Source organism: Diadema antillarum, unplaced genomic scaffold (genome assembly GCF_040938485.1).
Source record: "Diadema antillarum isolate AM-2024a unplaced genomic scaffold, OU_Dant_1.0 seq00000581_RagTag, whole genome shotgun sequence".
In the NCBI taxonomy this organism is placed as follows: domain Eukaryota; kingdom Metazoa; phylum Echinodermata; class Echinoidea; order Diadematoida; family Diadematidae; genus Diadema; species Diadema antillarum.
The window spans coordinates 44335-62335 of record NW_027271515.1 but is presented as its reverse complement, the minus strand read 5'-3'; the positions used below and the strand labels follow the sequence as shown (position 1 = coordinate 62335).

The 18001-nt window shown below is 35.9% G+C and overlaps 1 protein-coding gene across 1 annotated transcript in view; it reads left to right on the top strand.

Moving 5' to 3' along the window:
- The first annotated feature begins 9257 nt into the window (after positions 1–9257).
- Positions 9258–18001, top strand: part of LOC139735485 (NXPE family member 3-like) — a 36532-nt gene continuing 27788 nt past the window's right edge. Inside the window, exon 1 of the mRNA XM_071646240.1 lies at positions 9258–9432. Coding sequence (XP_071502341.1) covers positions 9310–9432 — 123 coding nt within the window. The 5' untranslated portion in view covers positions 9258–9309. The remainder of the gene's footprint in view (positions 9433–18001) is intronic.

Genomic DNA, 18001 nt, shown 5'->3' with positions numbered 1-18001 from the left:
AGATTTGTCTTAAGGGTATAGTGACAAGTTTAATCTTACAAGAGACATGGCCATAGCGTATCAATGAACACAGTTTGGATACGTTTGAATTTGCTCTGATGACCTCAAACTATGTGAAACATAGCCATAAGGATTGCAAAATTACAACACGCATATACAGGTATTTTGTAAGCTTTAGATTGTGGGAGATCTTTTTTTGTCTCTAAATCCATAGATTAACTTTCCATAATTTTTTGATTACTATCATTAGGCATGTAGGGTGGTCATCTTGTCAAGCAACTTTCTCTCTGTGACGTCATTAATAAACGGTTTCTTCTTTCGTATAATTTGCATAAATGGAAACAAAATGAAACATAGTCAATGTTTCATGTACGTCTTTGATTCATCAATGTATATTCTGCTTAGTCATTATGCATTTACGCAAAATATTTCTACTCTTTATGACCATTGTAATTTCTGTCGATATTTGCACCATGAGAAGGTTGCAGAAAAAAAATAAAAGCACTGACAGTGACTGACTCCAACAATAAGTAAGTAAAGGCACGATCATGTTCTCATTCATTAATGAAAATGAGAAATAGTGCGAGCTGTTAATATAGTAACTATTCCGGACTTTGCCATGATAATCTTCACAGCGTTCGACATGGTGTTGATGTGCATTTTACTAACGTCTACTGTCACAAAAAAATGATCTCCATGTAGCGTCACTCTTAGTACTGTTCATTATCTTTGTATATCTGAAGTGATATACGTATACGCCTGACATCTCGACGATACATACCGTGAATATTATACTCTCCATTGACAATCCCCAATATTCCGTCTATAGATGATGAAAATTTTTATGCCAGCAGCTTATGCAGGCATATCTTACGAATGCTTTTGTAAAGATATATTGCAATCTCGTCTCAGCATCATACAGGCATACTCACATACTCTTCGGAACGCTTCCCGTAAATAGCTGCTTCTCAGTATGTTTTTCATACGAATAAAGCAATGAAACCTACATGCATGATAACATCAAAGAACCTCATCACTACTATCCCTCCTGTGGCTCCATACAATGTACTTACTTCGTTGATTCTGGAGATTTCTTGCCGTCCTGATGCTCTGTTAGCCGCTTGATTTTGTAGGTGCCCTGCTCAGGATTTCACTCACGTACTCTGCAGGCATACACAACATCCTTACTCACCACGGATAGTCATCTGCATCACCCGCTGTTGTGCTATAATGGCGTATTATGCGTCGTATACCGCACGTTCACACACGGCCAGTATTAGCATCAGTGTCTGCATCAACGGCGCTCTGTGCCTGTAAATACAATATGGCGCCGCGATGAGCTATGTACATACATGTATATAATTCGGTGATGAGTTGGACCACTGGGAAATTTTGATTGATTGAGCACAAGATGAGCGTTTTCCGGAGAGAGTGTAAAAATAAATGAGGGCAATGTTCTTCACGTCGGATGACCATGTGTATATATTAATACAATGTAGGCCTATCCAATACAGGGAGCCCGGAACCGTTACATACACGATTTAGGAAATCCTTCTCAGTTTTAAACTGTAGGCCTACTGATGTTGAGTTAATATGTGCAGACGTGCAAGTTTTGGGAGGGGGTTGCTATTTCTTTTCTTTTCTTTTCTTTTGATTAGATAGGGGAACTACTTTTTGTGTATCTATATAATAGTAATATGATAACAATAATAGTGATATTTTATTTATATATATATATATATATATATATATATATATATGTATATACAGTGAAAACTTTGAGCAAACATATATATATATTCATTTTCATTTCATTTATTTCCACTTTCATAATTGGTTTACAAACTTTGCATTAAAAACAAACAAATAGACAAAAATACATGGTGTCAAATATGATAGTGGCAGAATCATGAGAAACACAAAGTAGGTTTATTGAAAATGATCCCTTTAAAAAATCATAGATTTAATGAAACTTATTTCTACTTTTATATTCAAATCACCTTCAACTAAATTGTACACTATACAACTATTACTCACACCAATGACACTGTTATCTGATAGTTTTCGATCTACTGAAGATCAAAAGTGGGAGATTTGTTTTTATAACACCTATACATCAAAATTGATAATTGTCAAAAACGCATTATCTGCTAAATCACCGTGCCTTATGATATGCTAAATTATCTCTAAAGTCATATCAATAATGCATGGGCTTGGGTTTCTCACATACATTGCACAGCTAGGACTAGCAAATATTACCTGCCGTGACAGTGATGCATGTTGGGTCAAAAATCACACGGTCAGGCCAAAGTAGATGGAGCAGAATGAAACACTTTTCAGTTCAGTTTGCCTCAGCTCTTTCCACTTAGCTCTATATAGTCTATATGACAATTAGCTTGTATTTTCTCACAGTTTATTCTTAAAATGACGAGAAACTGCAAAGCGTAGAGGTAATCAGCAGAGTTTGTCAGAAGAACCTTGGTTTCAGAGATTTTTAGTTTTCTAGGTTTTGTGAAAATATTTCTCTTTACAAGCTGAAAGTATAAAATAAAATGCTTGCGATGATCACGAGGCTCAAGGCTGGAAGACAGATATAATTTTCGCCGTTTTTCATCAGAATTTATCATTTCAAAGTACTAAAACATGTATTTGTCACCTTTAGACTCTTTACACTAGCATTGTTGCCTAATGGTAGGTCATTAAGTATTACTGAAATCATGGGCTTTCACATGGGTAATAGTTCCTTCACATACCGCCATGTTGCGACACTCGAGGCCATGGCGAAAGCTTCCGGCGGGCAGTGCAGGTGTACAAGCGCAGCTGCTTGCGCTTCAGCTGCGCTCTTCTCAATTCACTCCAATTCATTTCACTGTCATTGTCATTTTCATTTTCTTCTTCCAAAAAAGAACATAGCCTTCGTTTACATGGTATAAGAAAATTACGAATGATCTTGAATACACAATAGTTTCTTTTACAATAATAATTACAGACAACTGATGAATCGAAATCTCAACTTGTTACATTATCCATGGAATTTTCGCCGTTTTTCATCAGAATTTATCATTTCAAAGTACTAAAACATTTATTTGTCACCTTTAGACTCTTTAGACTAGCATTTTTGCCTAATGGTAGGTCGTTAAGTATTACCGATATCATGGGCTTTCACATGGGTAATAGTTCCTTCACATCCCGCCATGCGTTGCGACACTCGTGGCCATAGCTACAGATAGCTTTCGGCGGGCAGTGCAGGTGTTATACAAGCGCAGCTGCTTGCGCTTCAGCTGCGCTCTTCTCAATTCACTCCAAGTCATTTCACTGTCATTGTCATTTCAATTTTCTTCTTCCAAAAAAGAACATAGCCTTCGTTTACATGGTATAAGAAAATTACGAATGATCTTGAATACACAATAGTTTCTTTTACAATAATAATTACAGACAACTGATGAATCGAAATCTTAACTTGTTACATTATCCATGGAATTTTCGCCGTTTTTCATCAGAATTTATCATTTCAAAGTACTAAAACATTTATTTGTCACCTTTAGACTCTTTAGACTAGCATTGTTGCCTAATGGTAGGTCGTTAAGTATTACCGAGATCATGGGCTTTCACATGGGTAATAGTTCCTTCACATACCGCCCATGCGTTGCGACACTCGAGGCCATGGCTATAGATAGCTTTCGGCGGGCAGTGCAGGTGTACAAGCGCTGCTGCTTGCGCTTCAGCTGGGCTCTTCTCGATTCACTCCAATTCATTTCATTGTCATTGTCATTGTCATTTTCTTCTTCCAAAAAAGAACATAACCATCGTTTACATGGTATAAGAAAATTACGAATGATCTTGAATACACAATAGTTTCTTTTACAATAACAATTACAGACAACTGATGAATCGAAATCTCAACTTGTTACATTATCCATGCTGCGAGGGCAAAATAAAGAGAGAGAGAGGGGGGGGGGGGGTCCACTAAAAAGCTGAGCTTTGTTTACTGTGGACAACTCATTTAATCCTACAAAACGATTTTATGAAGTGATTCAAAACAAGACGGACAGCTGCTTCTGAGGAACTGGAGCAAAGATGATAAAAAAAAGGTGGCTTAAAGAGCTGTTCATGGAATAAAGCATGTCTTTCATTATCTGGGGATGATGACAATTGCATCTTTAATGGATTAGGTGAAATAAAACTGCGTCGGTAGGACTCAAACAAAGAAAAATCAACTTCCATATAAAGAATACAATGATTTATTTCGGAGTGCAGAAAATTGCAAAATTTATACGGCCTGCGTATATGAATGTATTTTTAGCTGATAAAGTCCTTAAATCATAAGAGGTATATTTATGAAAGTCGTCAGGTTGCCTTCTGTATAGATATTTATAAAATGATTAGTGTCTCGGAAAGACGTTCCTGAAATACTTTGGAGTGTATTATTACTAGAAATTGAACATGCATTGTCTCAACTGACACTGACATCTTTGTTAAAATCTTATAATCTATCAAATAATGATGCATCTAAATTATACTTTGATTAAATTAAATCTTGTGATAACAGCAGCTTGATAAATCTTGGTGGGTGTTTCCCTAGGCTGAGAATTAATGATTTATGGTAAAATTAAGTAAGGTTATGATATCAACAAAGAAAAGGATGTCATGCTTAGTCTGTTGATAATAACAATGCCACGTAATACTGTTTTACAGATATTGACTACGTGCTCTCGTATCAGTTGAACTTTATTGTCGACAGTGACATCCAGAAATTTAATTTCAGATGCGTTTTCAAAAGCAGTGATATCAGATATTTATTGGCAGAACTTCTAACATATTGCTAACAAGCATGTATACTTATTCATTTTGAAAGACTGCTAGGTACAATTAATTTGTTCTCATCTACTAAAGAACACGTTTTGCTATTCAGAATCTATAGTACGCACGAGAATTGGATTGTGGTGAGAAAAGAGAACACCTGAATGATTATTCTGCAAAAGAAGGATATTCGAAGATCTGCAAAATTCATTTACATGTATATAAATTGCTAAACAATAAAGGGCTTAGAAACCTACCCCGTGGAACTCGGCGTCAAGTACATCTTTATTGTTATTTGTTTTGGAGGTAACTCCTTAACCACCCAAAAGCCTACAATTGCCACGTATGCCATAATGAGCTAGCTTATATTTTGGAGGTAACTCCTTAACCACCCAAAAGCCTACAATTGCCACGTATGCCATAATGAGCTAGCTTATAGTAAGATTTCATGACTGTCACCAAATGAACGGGAAAAGTCCGGGAAATTACCGATGATATGACTATTTCAAATAAAGTGTGCGACATATCAATGAAGTGCCAAAGAGCGAGAATGTGGCTGTGTTTCTGTCGAAATCCAGATTGAAAATTAATGGTGAAATGTCATCAAAATTGAGAATATTGTTTGTTGTTGTATTGTTCTTGTTACTATATATTAATTCTTCAAAGACTTTGATAAGGATGAAAGTAAAGGAACAGTGGAAGAACCTTGTCAATTTTTAGGTGGTCACGAAAACATAATTAAATGTAGACCTGTATATGAAATGTATGTGAGAGAGGATCCACAACAGAAGAGATAATGCCTGTTAGAATGAATATTACCTTTATCATCAAAGCTTGCGCTGTGTTTGTTATTCACTGCAGTAACCCGTTGTTCATAATCGACAGAAGGAACTTGCAGAATTACCTTAAATGGCCTAAAAACTAAACAAAAAAGTGCTAGTCAGACTGCTATATGTTTTGAACAAAATTCAATCAATTGCTTAAATATCATACAGACTAAAAATATCGACTGTATAGCTGAAACTTCCAGTTATCTCATTGTTAGAGGAGGAAAGCCAATACAAAAAAAAATACTAGTAGGTTAATTTCCAAGGAAAGAGATATTCCCTACAGCACGATACAAAATCAAAATGGCAAAAATCGGATTAGAAATAAGGAAGATATAACATTTTGAAATATCGTTGTTTTGTTTTGTTTAGTTTGTTTATCTTTTTGAAAACATTCCTTCGGGAACCAGTCCTTACGAATGCTCAAATGACCAAATTGATGTTGCCATGCTTTCACAGTTTTTCATGTATGTTTTTAGTTGAATTCGAGAAAAAAAAATTGTTTATAGCTAGTACAAGAAGGTTTGTTCTCCATACCAAGATCAATACGAGGATACGTCAGAGTTAACATTTGTTCTTTCATATTTTAGGTGGTGTTAAGGCAAGTGTTACATATAGTGCTGAAATATGAGATTTTTATCAGTTCTGTACATGAAATGGATAAGAAATTGTGAGAGCCTGATATTATCAACTTGTTTATTTGAATATTCGTAAGGACTGGTCAAGAAACAAAAATATTTCCCGAAAAAAAAATTGTGATTTCAAAGTGTCATATCTTTCTCATTTCTTATCTCATTTTTGTCCTCTTTTATATCATTCTGATATAGGGAAAATATTTCTCTTTCTTTTGAAGTTTATCTATTTCTGAGGTGGATTTCCTCTTGAAATCCTATATTTGTAAAATTTCGTTTCTCTTTTGAAATATCCATGGTTTAAATGTTACAGTATTTTCCAAGTATGGATTTTTCTTATTGAATCGAATATTTTTCTTCCATTGCATAATTTGTTTTTTAGATTCTTCAGATTTTGTTTCTAATCTCTCATTTATAATAAGACCAATGTCTAAGGATAGATTTCGAATTTTTCAGAAGTCTCTGAGCTCTTTTATATTTAGCTCCTCTTTTATCTTTTAATTTTGGATTAACGCATCAAAATGTGTAGGAAATATCTTCAAACAATGTCTGATATATTCACATAATCCGTGTTAAAAAGCCTTGACCAGTCTGCCCTTATGGAATTGAACGAAAGTAAGCTAAATAATTTATGCTGTTGTGGCTCTGAGTCGTATATGTAAACGATTAAGGCTTATTGATACTATGTTTAAAGTCAAAGTAAGACATAATAGGCAAATGGTGGGTCATATCGGATTGAATGATGTTAGAATCGATAGCTAGAGTTAATAAAACCACTTATAGCAAATGCTGAACCTAAATTCCACTCCGTGCTAATATATCATCAATCACTTTCGTGGATTTGGTCACGAGACGTGGCATGTAATAATGATAACATGTAATTCCGTGATATAATGTTACAAATTGTCTGTTTTTCTACATATTACTATAGAATACAGTCTCAGAATACGTTTAAAACTTTCTTAGATTGGAAAATCATAACACGTTGAAGACATCTCATGTAGATGCTCCATATAGATTAGAAACCTTTTTGATAGGTTTTAAAGGAGACAGGACATGCGAAACTGTGCACACATTTAAAGGCCATGTCACTAGCATTGCGCATGTACTGAAATTTGGTATATAGGAGATATGTATATAGTTTGGACACTGGAGACAACCTTTAGGAGACGAGTGCCTATTTCTCCGGTTTCGTTTTTACTTTGCACCTAGGGTTCGGGGAAAACTGGAATTTGATGTTGTTGTTTTTTTTTTGTTGTTAAGTTTAGATATAGTATATGATAAAACGGATAATCTGAGAATCTATAATTCTTAGTTCTCGTCGTTCGTAACAAGTAGTCCTAAGAAATGTATAGATGTAATAATATATATGATATATAGATTATAAAAGAAGTTTATAAAATTGTAAATCTACTGCTTTACTATGCTTTGTATAGTAATAATTTGGCTGGAGAATTTTTTTTTTGATCCACTCTGCATGCTCCGGGTTCCCCACGAAACTGGACCGAGTCAACCGAAGCCATCGAGATCTGTACTACCAAAAGTCTACTGTATGATAATTACCCCCTAGTTCCTAATTCCTAATGAAGGATTACCCAAAAAATACAAGGCAAGATAAAAGAATGTGTATATTATGTACCATCGCCAGTTTTGTCTGTCTGGTTCTCATGTGCATGGTCGCATCCATTTTGTAACGCGCGCGTACGAAGTCGGTTGATAATAAATGTGCAAGAGGGGTAATGGATTTCGTTGAGGTTTGGCGTATGTATACGCGATGATGCCGCTTCGCCATCCGGTCCAGCTATCGGAGTCTGACTTTTCACGAAATGACACTAAAGGGATTGCTACACAATAACTTGATTTTGAGTTTTAAAAAAGTAGTTGTCATATTGCAAATCTTGCTATGGGCCGTCAGTATATGCCGAAATCATGAAATTGAAAATTTAGGGGAATTTGGTCGATCGTTCCACTTCGTGAAAATGTCAGTGACATGTACACGGACGTATGAGACGGCGATTAACGTTGGCCGCTCTCTCCTCTCCCTGCGTCGTGTTGGAAGTTGGTTCAGGCTATCCGCGAGGACGCAGACTATACAAAGTAAAATGGCGCCCCCATAAGATCATTGCATCAAGTAGCTCTCTGCGATGTGAATTTGAGGATCAGAACAATCGGCGTATAAACCGACCGTGCAAACAAATTCTCGACGCGAGGTCGACTTTTATAAGCAAATATGCGCATGCGCAGAACATTTCTTCTTCTTTTTTTTTTCCTCTGAACGTCCGCGTCTTGAAAATCTAAAGTTCCCCTATATTACATCCGCCAAGGAATGAGGTTATGTTGTGTCGGCGTTAGTTTGCCTTTTTGCAAACTAACTCAAAACGTTGCATACGAATTTGGATGAAACTTGCAGGAGAAGTTGATAATAACACAAGGAACAGATGATTAGATTTTGGTACTGATCCGGTATTTATGAATTTTTGAAGGATTTTTTTTTTTGGGGTGGGGGGTGGGGGATAGGGTCAAGTGAAATTGGGAGTTCAAGCTGCGCGAGTGTGAGCAATTTTCAGCATTTGCATATTTGTGGGCGGAAGGGAGCTGTTTGGCGGAGTCTGCGCTCTCCGAGTGCTTTTCTAGTTTACGTATTATTATGTAAGAGATAATGATACTCCATAAGATTATCTACGCAATAGTTCGTTTATCGCATAAAGTATATATATTAATATCTATAAATTGAGATATATTTTAATGTATAAAATCATTATATATTATATATATGATGACATATTTTGATTGGGCATTTTCTACATATTGAAATATAACACGCTGCCTCACAATATCCACTTTACTTGCAGCAAAGAGTGCCAGTAGGACCCACGCCTTTCCTGATAATATTATTGCGCCTGCGCAGTTTGAGTCTGCTTGACCCCATGATGTTGTAAAGTGAGGCGCTGTTGCTTGGGTTTATAACTGTGGGTACTGTATATCCTGGCACGATGGATACTCACTGGAAGCAGAGTTGTTTTGTCCTTAATATTGTGACTTCTGTCTTCATGATCAGCGCCTTCTTATCTTACTCATCGCACTTTAATATTCGGATTAAACTGCCGGTACCAAAATTAGAATTGTCGCTACTAAGAGCAGGAATTACAAATCTGACGAACGATCTGGATTCAGTAAGTCCATTTTCTTTTAACTGACGTTATGACAATGGTGTAGTGTTGTCTATGTACCATAGAATCACCTAGGTAAGGAAAATATTTTGGGGATATGATTATAGGGATTGTGTGTGTCGTACCAAGTATAAATGAATCGTATACTATAGAGTAAAATAGTGTCAATTATGCGGATCATGTTATTTCATAAACCTGTAGAATTTATTGTGTGAATTTACGGATAAAGCATATAAGGAGTTTCGTCTCTACTGAGTAACGAGGTTGATGGACGCAAATTTTAATGAACAAAACCTAGCATTTGAGAATTTTATTAAGAAACACATTTATTGTGCAAGATGACGACCAGCGCGACAGCGGCATGTATATGTATGGAAAGCAGTATAGAAAGCTATAGCTAGATAATTATGTTATATCCGCACGAGCTATGTTTGTGAAAGGACTGATTCTTTGTTATTATTATTGTTGTTATAATTATTATTATTATCATTATTATTACTATTATTAATAATATTATTATTTTATTATCATTTCTATTATTATCATCATCATTATCATTATCATTATTATTATTCGATCATAAATTCATACAGGATAAAAACGATCAGGGAACAGCTGTTTAATATCGAAGCCCTATAGACATTGCAATTTCCTGCACAGGGAATTACTGTAAGAAAGACAGCAGCAAAAGAGAAAAGGAATGAAACGATTTCGAAGCATATTTGAATTGAAAGTGCTGCCCGACTGAGGTACAAATAATCATTTAAAATTTTTTGAATGTTTTCTACACAAGAAAAAGAAACTACAATACACATAATTATATAAGACTCAAATATTCTTATATAGAAGCAACATTGTCTCACACACGCGCGCACAAAACACACTCGAGCACACACTGGTATATACCGATGCAACACAAGGGCACATGCGCAAACACACACACACACACACACACACATTTTACACATTCGAGGAACACACAGTACACAGCAATATGACATGAGGGCATTATTTTCAATGTACATTTTTGAAAAGACGTGCACCCGCTTACACGCGTTACAACAAACGCACATCTATACATTTCGACTTGTACTATAAGTATAATGCATGCATGATAAGGTTGGTGACTGGTATAGAATGACAGTCTGGCAGTCCTCAAAAATCATAATAATTAATCAATTAAATAGAAACATAAACTAATGAGATATTTAAGGAATCCCAGTGCAGGAAAAGGCACACAAAATTGAAATTCGTGCAAGCAAAAAGCACACATAGTCTTAATTTCATGTAGACTTTAACAACGCAAAAACAATAGGCTCCTATAGGCATGTCGTGGCTGTACATGTATATTACAAAATACACGCGCTAAAAAAAATACGTTTTTAAGACTATAATTATAGGCATGTGGTAGCTGCACATGTATGTTACACAATGCACGTGTTAAAGGAAAGAAAAACACGTTAATAAGACCTTTTGAAAAATTGAGAGAGTGGGTGCATTTTGCAATTCAGTGGGATTAAAGTTCCAGTTCCATCCAAAGTCAATGGCTGTCTATGTTGAGAACTCACACCTTTTGGTATTCCTATTGTTTCTGTGTTGTTGACTCTACGCGTATGGTTTATTTTGAATATATTTCAAAAGACGCAAACATGCAATTTCATCCATTGTTTAGAAACAAAGCCGGGTTTTTTTTTCAATCTCTCTTTTCACCTTCATAAAGTGGACTGATTCATTATCATTCATACTTGGGACTTATTCGGACTTGCTGCAGCAAAAAACAAAACAAAACAAACCAAAACTGGAAATAAATCAGCATTTAAAACGTGACCTCTCCAAAATGTGTACTCTCTATCTCGCTACATAGGCCTACCGCACTGTATCATAGGCCTAATTATCTGTTTTGTAAAGTAAATAGCACCATGTGAGCAAACAAACCTAACAGCAAATGGCATCTTTGCATTGCAGACAGGAATCCACATCGAGAGTAACTCAAGTATATACAGGCCTACACTCTGTTATTTTGTACATTGAATCACAATGCTCATATCACAAGTCCAACTGGTCAGGCAAATAATTCCAACGTTATATATCCGAGCAAAGATCGATTGCAGGTCAGGTTCGGATATTTACACCAGCTAGGGTAACTATAGATGTTAATGCAGCTATTTTCTTAATGCATTGATTTATAAATGCTCACACACACACACACACACACACACACACACACACACACACACACACACACATACAAATGTTTCATTTTGTTAATTCATATAAAATATAGGCTAACACTGTAGGAATTCCAAACTTTTCATCATTTCCTCAAGCAATTTACTCTAGTCACGTCAGGGTTGACCACATTCTACGATTATAGACGCTGATACAACTCAAATATTGCCTTTGCACACACAAAAAAATACACGTCATTATACACTTCCAAATTGCACACAGACACACACAACTAGCAAGGAACGATAAGTTGACCTTATGTACATACTTCCATCTCTCATTCGATGTTGACCACTGTCATGATAACTATCACGTCTAACTTAAGAATTTCGTATCCTGTTCCTTCTTGCTCCCTTGGTGTCATTTTATGTGAGCAGATATGGCATATAGTTATTATTTTTCGTTTTCAACTTGATTTACAAAAACATCGCTAATCATTATTTCAAATGCTTGGTTCCCACGATTTTTGACTAAAGCATCAGATCATGATTAGACGTAAATCGAACATTTGACATGTTTCTCTTGTTTAAGAATGGATCTGTCACTCAGAATGATTTGTAATTGGATTATGCCAGTAATTCTAAATGTCAATTTTTCCGTATGCATGCATTTTTTTTGCGACTTTGATCGTGTGACGTGCCTGTATACATTAATTTTCTTTTGTGATAGAGAGCTCAACCACAAGCAGTAGCGACCGATATTTCTCGTGTATTCTACCTTGATATTTCAGGTGTAGGGTGTAATACATACGATCAAAATGCCGGTTGTTCATCTTTACTATAGTATACCATATTGGTACGAAAAATACGAAATAAAATCGGACGCACTTCGCAAGATTCATGCAGGTCGGCTGTAAAGACTCTTCCGAGGATCAATGCTTCAAACAGGATATGCAACAAGGTGATGGAAATCTTCCACAGATGTGGTCCGCATCCATGTTGGATTCAGATCCATACAGCGACAGCATGAGTGCCGATTCACAAAGGATTCACACTATAAAATTGTGATCCACAGAATCACCAATCCTCAGTTTCACTCCATTTTCTTGATTCGCAATTGCAAGATTAAGGTTTCCCTTTCTCTGTCATTTAAATTATAAACAAAACACTCGTTCCTTGTCGTTTTGATATCTGTTATAAGAGCTTTAAGCTAATTTTTCGAAAAATGCGAATGTTTTGACTAGAAAGAAGACGACTTTTCATTACTGCATTTTTATTCAATCTTGATAAAAGCAGTCAAACCTCTCATTTCCCTTTCCCCTTTCTTCCATCCCACCTCAGCGCCAGTATAAAAATCAATAAAATAGTGTATGATCATGTCAATCTTTTTTTACCCACCTCGAATATATATATGTACAGCTTTGTGGAATGAAATGATATTAGGAAAACACCAGACACTTTCGGATTCGAGTATTCTAACTTCATTGCAGCAATTAAAGTGAGCCTGCCGCGTCACAAATATTGACACCCAATGCATTCCGGGAGAGTTCTTATTCGCTATTGGTTTATATAGTTTCAACCACGAACTTGGACCCCATGAGCAATAGGCTGGGGCCAATTGCATGCGATACTCGTGCCCGCAATTTGTGCGTTTTACGTCAACGATTTCGGGCCAACTTTCCTGGCAGCGATGCCATGCGGTAGAATTTTGTTTACTCGCATATTTACTTAGTCTATCTACGAAAAATCGAATGATCATCGATCTTATTATCTCGGGTTACAGTTTTTTTTTCCTGCGATTTTCACTGCAAGTCATGCAACTGCGCCCTTAGTAAATTATGTTTTACACTACAATGTGTTACAATGAAGAGAGGTGCGTGGGACATTGATTTAGGAATACAATTTTTATGATGTAATGGTGTCGAGTTTGGAACATGCTTGCAAATGCGACTTACACACAGTTGCAAAGAAGAACACAAAACCTAACTGATTTTTTGTGATAATAATGATTCCTTCAAATTATGATATACTTTTTGGAGTTTTTTTTTTTAAGAGTGAGTGTTAAATTCAGACGGACGAAAATCAAGACAGCTAAAGTGTAGTTACGGTTAGCATCATGATGTGCATAACTTTATTGCCCCACTAAGTATAGCCCTAGGCCTTCATACCATTTTTGATGTATTTTTGGACCTACGTGCGTTTACATCAAAAGTGGGCTAGCCTGGGGCCTATTCGGCGCCAGTCCGAGATTACCTCACGAAAGGAGACCAAATAGGATTCATTGGTCTTCCTGGATCTAGACAAACTTAATAGACCCCCAAAATATTGAAATTTTGAACTCACCTCAAACACACGTTAGCCCCCATAATTCCGGAAATGTGGAATGTTTCTTGGAAAGGAATTGACCCAAACATTTCACCCAAAAAGTGTACCTGAGCCCATGTCATCAAACATGTTAGAATAACAAATCTTGCTGGAATTTCAAATTTCCAAAGCAACAGCCAATCCGGAAGCTAGATTCTTGTCATTATTGACAATTGCCATTCAACAGTTGCTGTCATGAACTTGTTTATGAATTGGGCCCAGATTGATGAATTTCAATTCTGAAAACGCAAAATCTCCCTTGCGAGGAAAGGATACACTCTCCCCTGTTAGGTCTAGGCCTATACCTCCATATGTAGCGATAATAAATTTCTGAATATTTCAGTAAAAAGAGTACACCAGGGACCTGTTTCATAAAACTTGTCATCAGTGACAAGTTGTCACAGATGTGACAAGCTACTGAAATCCTTGCATCTGATTGGCTGAGAGCAAATTTCTCATAGAAATGTGGCAGCTGTCACTGATGACAAGTTTTATGAAACGGGCCCCAAATCTGTCGTTTCATTTCCAACAAAGTCAAAAGTTCCATCGTGTGGGAGAGGAATATCCCCTTACAATTATTATTTAACCACTACTCCACTCGGTTCCCAACATAGGTCTAAAACGCGCCTTTTTGATTGACAATATTTCCCAAATATTCCATCAAAATGTGCAAACGAGATATTCTTATTTCATTTCTAAAAATGCAAAAGCTCCGTTCGAGTGGGATGGAGATACCCCTCAATCCCCGTACAGCTAGTCCACAACAATGACACACACGAGGAACAAGAGCCGAGATACCGCGACTTAATGACATTTCTCTGAATGTTTATTTTTCTTCCTTTTTCAAAGAAAAAAAGCACCTGTATGCAGTTTTTACCAAATCGCTTATAATGTCGAGCCTCGGTGATTAAGTTTGCCTTTTCCTCCTCTGGCAACCAGCAGCATGCACCTGGAATCACCACAATTTCTATATCATGTAATACGATTTTCTGTTTGTATTTTATGTCCGCTTGTATTGCATAATGAATTGCCGAATAAATAATAATAATAATAGTAATAATAATAATAATAATAATAATAATAATAATAATATAATAATAATTTCAGGTCTGAAAATGTAAAATCTGGAATTTAGACCATTCCATTCCAGAACAACTGCTCATGCAAAACTTGTGAATCAGCTGTCCATGAATATACATACAAAATCGTCTCGTATACTTAACACTGACAAAACTTCTGTCATGATTATCGGTTCCCCCGTGATAATCTCGGGAAAACTGAAAATTTCAGTAATCTCGGATAGTTTGATAAAAAAAGTTCAGTTCACCAAATGTTTAGGAATTTGATAGAAGAAATGAAATGGTCTAAACAAATCTTAAATGTAAGTTAACTTTCCGAGAAAAGTGTCTGCATGATAAAGAGAGCGAAGGGTGTTTTGCCCCAACAATCCTTGAAGTTACTCTACATACAGATTAGTGTTACCACGATTTGATTACTGTTCTGTTGTTTGGTCAAACAGATTTCAGTCCCATGCAATTAAGCTACAAAAAATTCAAGAGGGCCGCACGAATAATATTGAGCAGAACATAAGACACACCGTCGGCTGATTTATTCAAAAGTCTTAAATAGTCTTAAACGAAGTTCAGTCGCGTTATGATGATAATAAATGCGTTCGTAACTTAGCATCTTTTTACCTTCAGGTACATTTATTTGGTAGTGAAGTCTAAAGATGTAGGCCTACATGATCATCACACACAAGGCAAATATAGCGAAAAGAAGTCTATACGTGTGCCAAAATTTCCCTTTGATTGTCACAAGACTGTGTAGCCCAATCGTATCTTCTTTACTTAAATGGAACAAACTAGATTATTCAATCAGATCAGCTTCTACCCTAATATATTCATTTAAAAGATTGTTTGTAAGAAACACAACCAAATTTATTCTGTGATATCTAATCATTCCTGCACAAACGATTTAATTGGCATTTCGGCATTCTGGTGAATTAACTCTTGTTGTGGCAGATCAATATACACTGTATTTTTATTGTTGATTTGCAATCTACGGCATATATCTTTGTTTTCTTCATACGTTTTGCTAATCTGCAAAAAGTCTGTTGTTAAATATGAAACATGAGCTGGTGCTCGTATGGTGTTAAATTTCAAAATATCAAAATATTTCAAAATATCTTCAATATATTTTGAATATTTTTTTTTTATTGTTACTACCGGTATTCTTGTTGATTTTGAACTTCAACAAGGCGATCACGAATGTCCAATAAAGTATAGTTGATTTCTTTTTTGGGGAAAAAAAAGGTGTGAACACATTTACACCATAACAGTAGCACCAGTCGGTGTGGTCTCCTATTGAATCTGGACGGGTGTTATGCAATGACGTTAACACCAGCAATATCAAATCAACATTATGCGGTGTCGTTGTTGAATTGATACCATCACAGTGTAAAAGAATATCACCAGCTACAGTGTCAAAATTTACTCCACGAAGTGCCAGGTGAACACTTTTCAACACTATCACAACATACTTTCTACACCTGTGGATGTGGTCCCCTATGATCCTCTTGATCGGTGTTAGATTTAACACCCATGGTGTTAAATCAAACACTGATGTTTTTGCAGTGTGTGTTCATCAACGCTATTCAGGGCTCCATGGAAGACCACTATTTATTTGTGAATGGGCTATCCTGACAAAAGATTAGGGGAAAAAAGTCTTTCCTGTCCCTGAATCCCCCCTTCCCTCAATCGTCAAACGCATCCACAGCCCTGTTCCAACGTATTCCGAGAGTAAGTGGAGTCAATAAAACGCGTATAAATGCACTTTCACAAGTGATCACTACATAATTTATTACATTCTTGGAAACTCCAAATGTGGTTAATGTTGATTGTCATGATTACAAAAGGAAGAATTATGAATAAATTCATTTAAAAGACAATCAGGGATGATAAGAATAGTGTTGATATTTGTACTTTGGTAAGAATAAGGAGTCAGACTTAAATTTGCATACCTTTACACTCGCTGGTCATGCTAATCATTCATTCACCATTTATAAGTATTTTCTATACTGTAAAGAACTAGACCAAAGTATCGAATCCCCGTCTAAAGAATGATCAATGTTTTGGGGCAAATTCGAACGAGATTGTCATATAAGAACAAACGGAATTTAAAAAAAAAAGAATCATGATAAAAAAAAAAAGAAATATGAGAGGGAGAGAGAGAGAGCAAAACCTTGAAGGTTTATAGCAAGAACACTGAACATTTACACTTCCTGTAATGACTGTGTGACTGAATTGAATCAAAGAGAAGTGAATGGGTATAGTTCTCACTAGGAATCATATCAATCAGACTTTGACTTGTTCTTATTGTCACGAGACTATAGACAGCATGCAGAGTGTTTCTTTACCCCTATATATAATTATGTATAGTACATAGTCTCGGTATTTCGTGTTCAAATAAGGTTTTTCACAACTAGTACACTCAGAAAACATGCTAACATTTTAAAGCTCATATAAGCAGATATCGATTAAAGTACATCCCTCCAAAAATGTGATAAATAGAAATAGGAATGCACATGTAAAGTAGTAGTAATAGTAATGATAATTGACATAAAAACCGTAAGAGTTTTAAGGTAATGATAATAATCCTATAAATAATGTGCCTCTGAATTTGATTCCTCTTAAAAAGAAAACTGATAATTGAGTGAATCTTCTAAAAGGAAATGAATCTTTTGAAAGCGAAATTTTGAATAACTTGACTATCAATAGCACAGTCATTCTTCAAAGAGCGCTAACACTGACTATTTTATGAATACCTGTCCAACTTTTAGCCAGCTATGAATTGACTCTGGTATATACTTTCAATTCAAATATTCCTGTCTGAGTCCCAGATGAAAGGGAAGTGAGGTTCGTTTTTCGTTTTTACAAAACACACCACTGTGTTTTCCCTTTAACCCGCATACAGTCAAACCTGTCCTATAGCGGCCACCTAAGGGTGACAAGAAGTTACCGTTATAGACAGGTGGCCGCTAC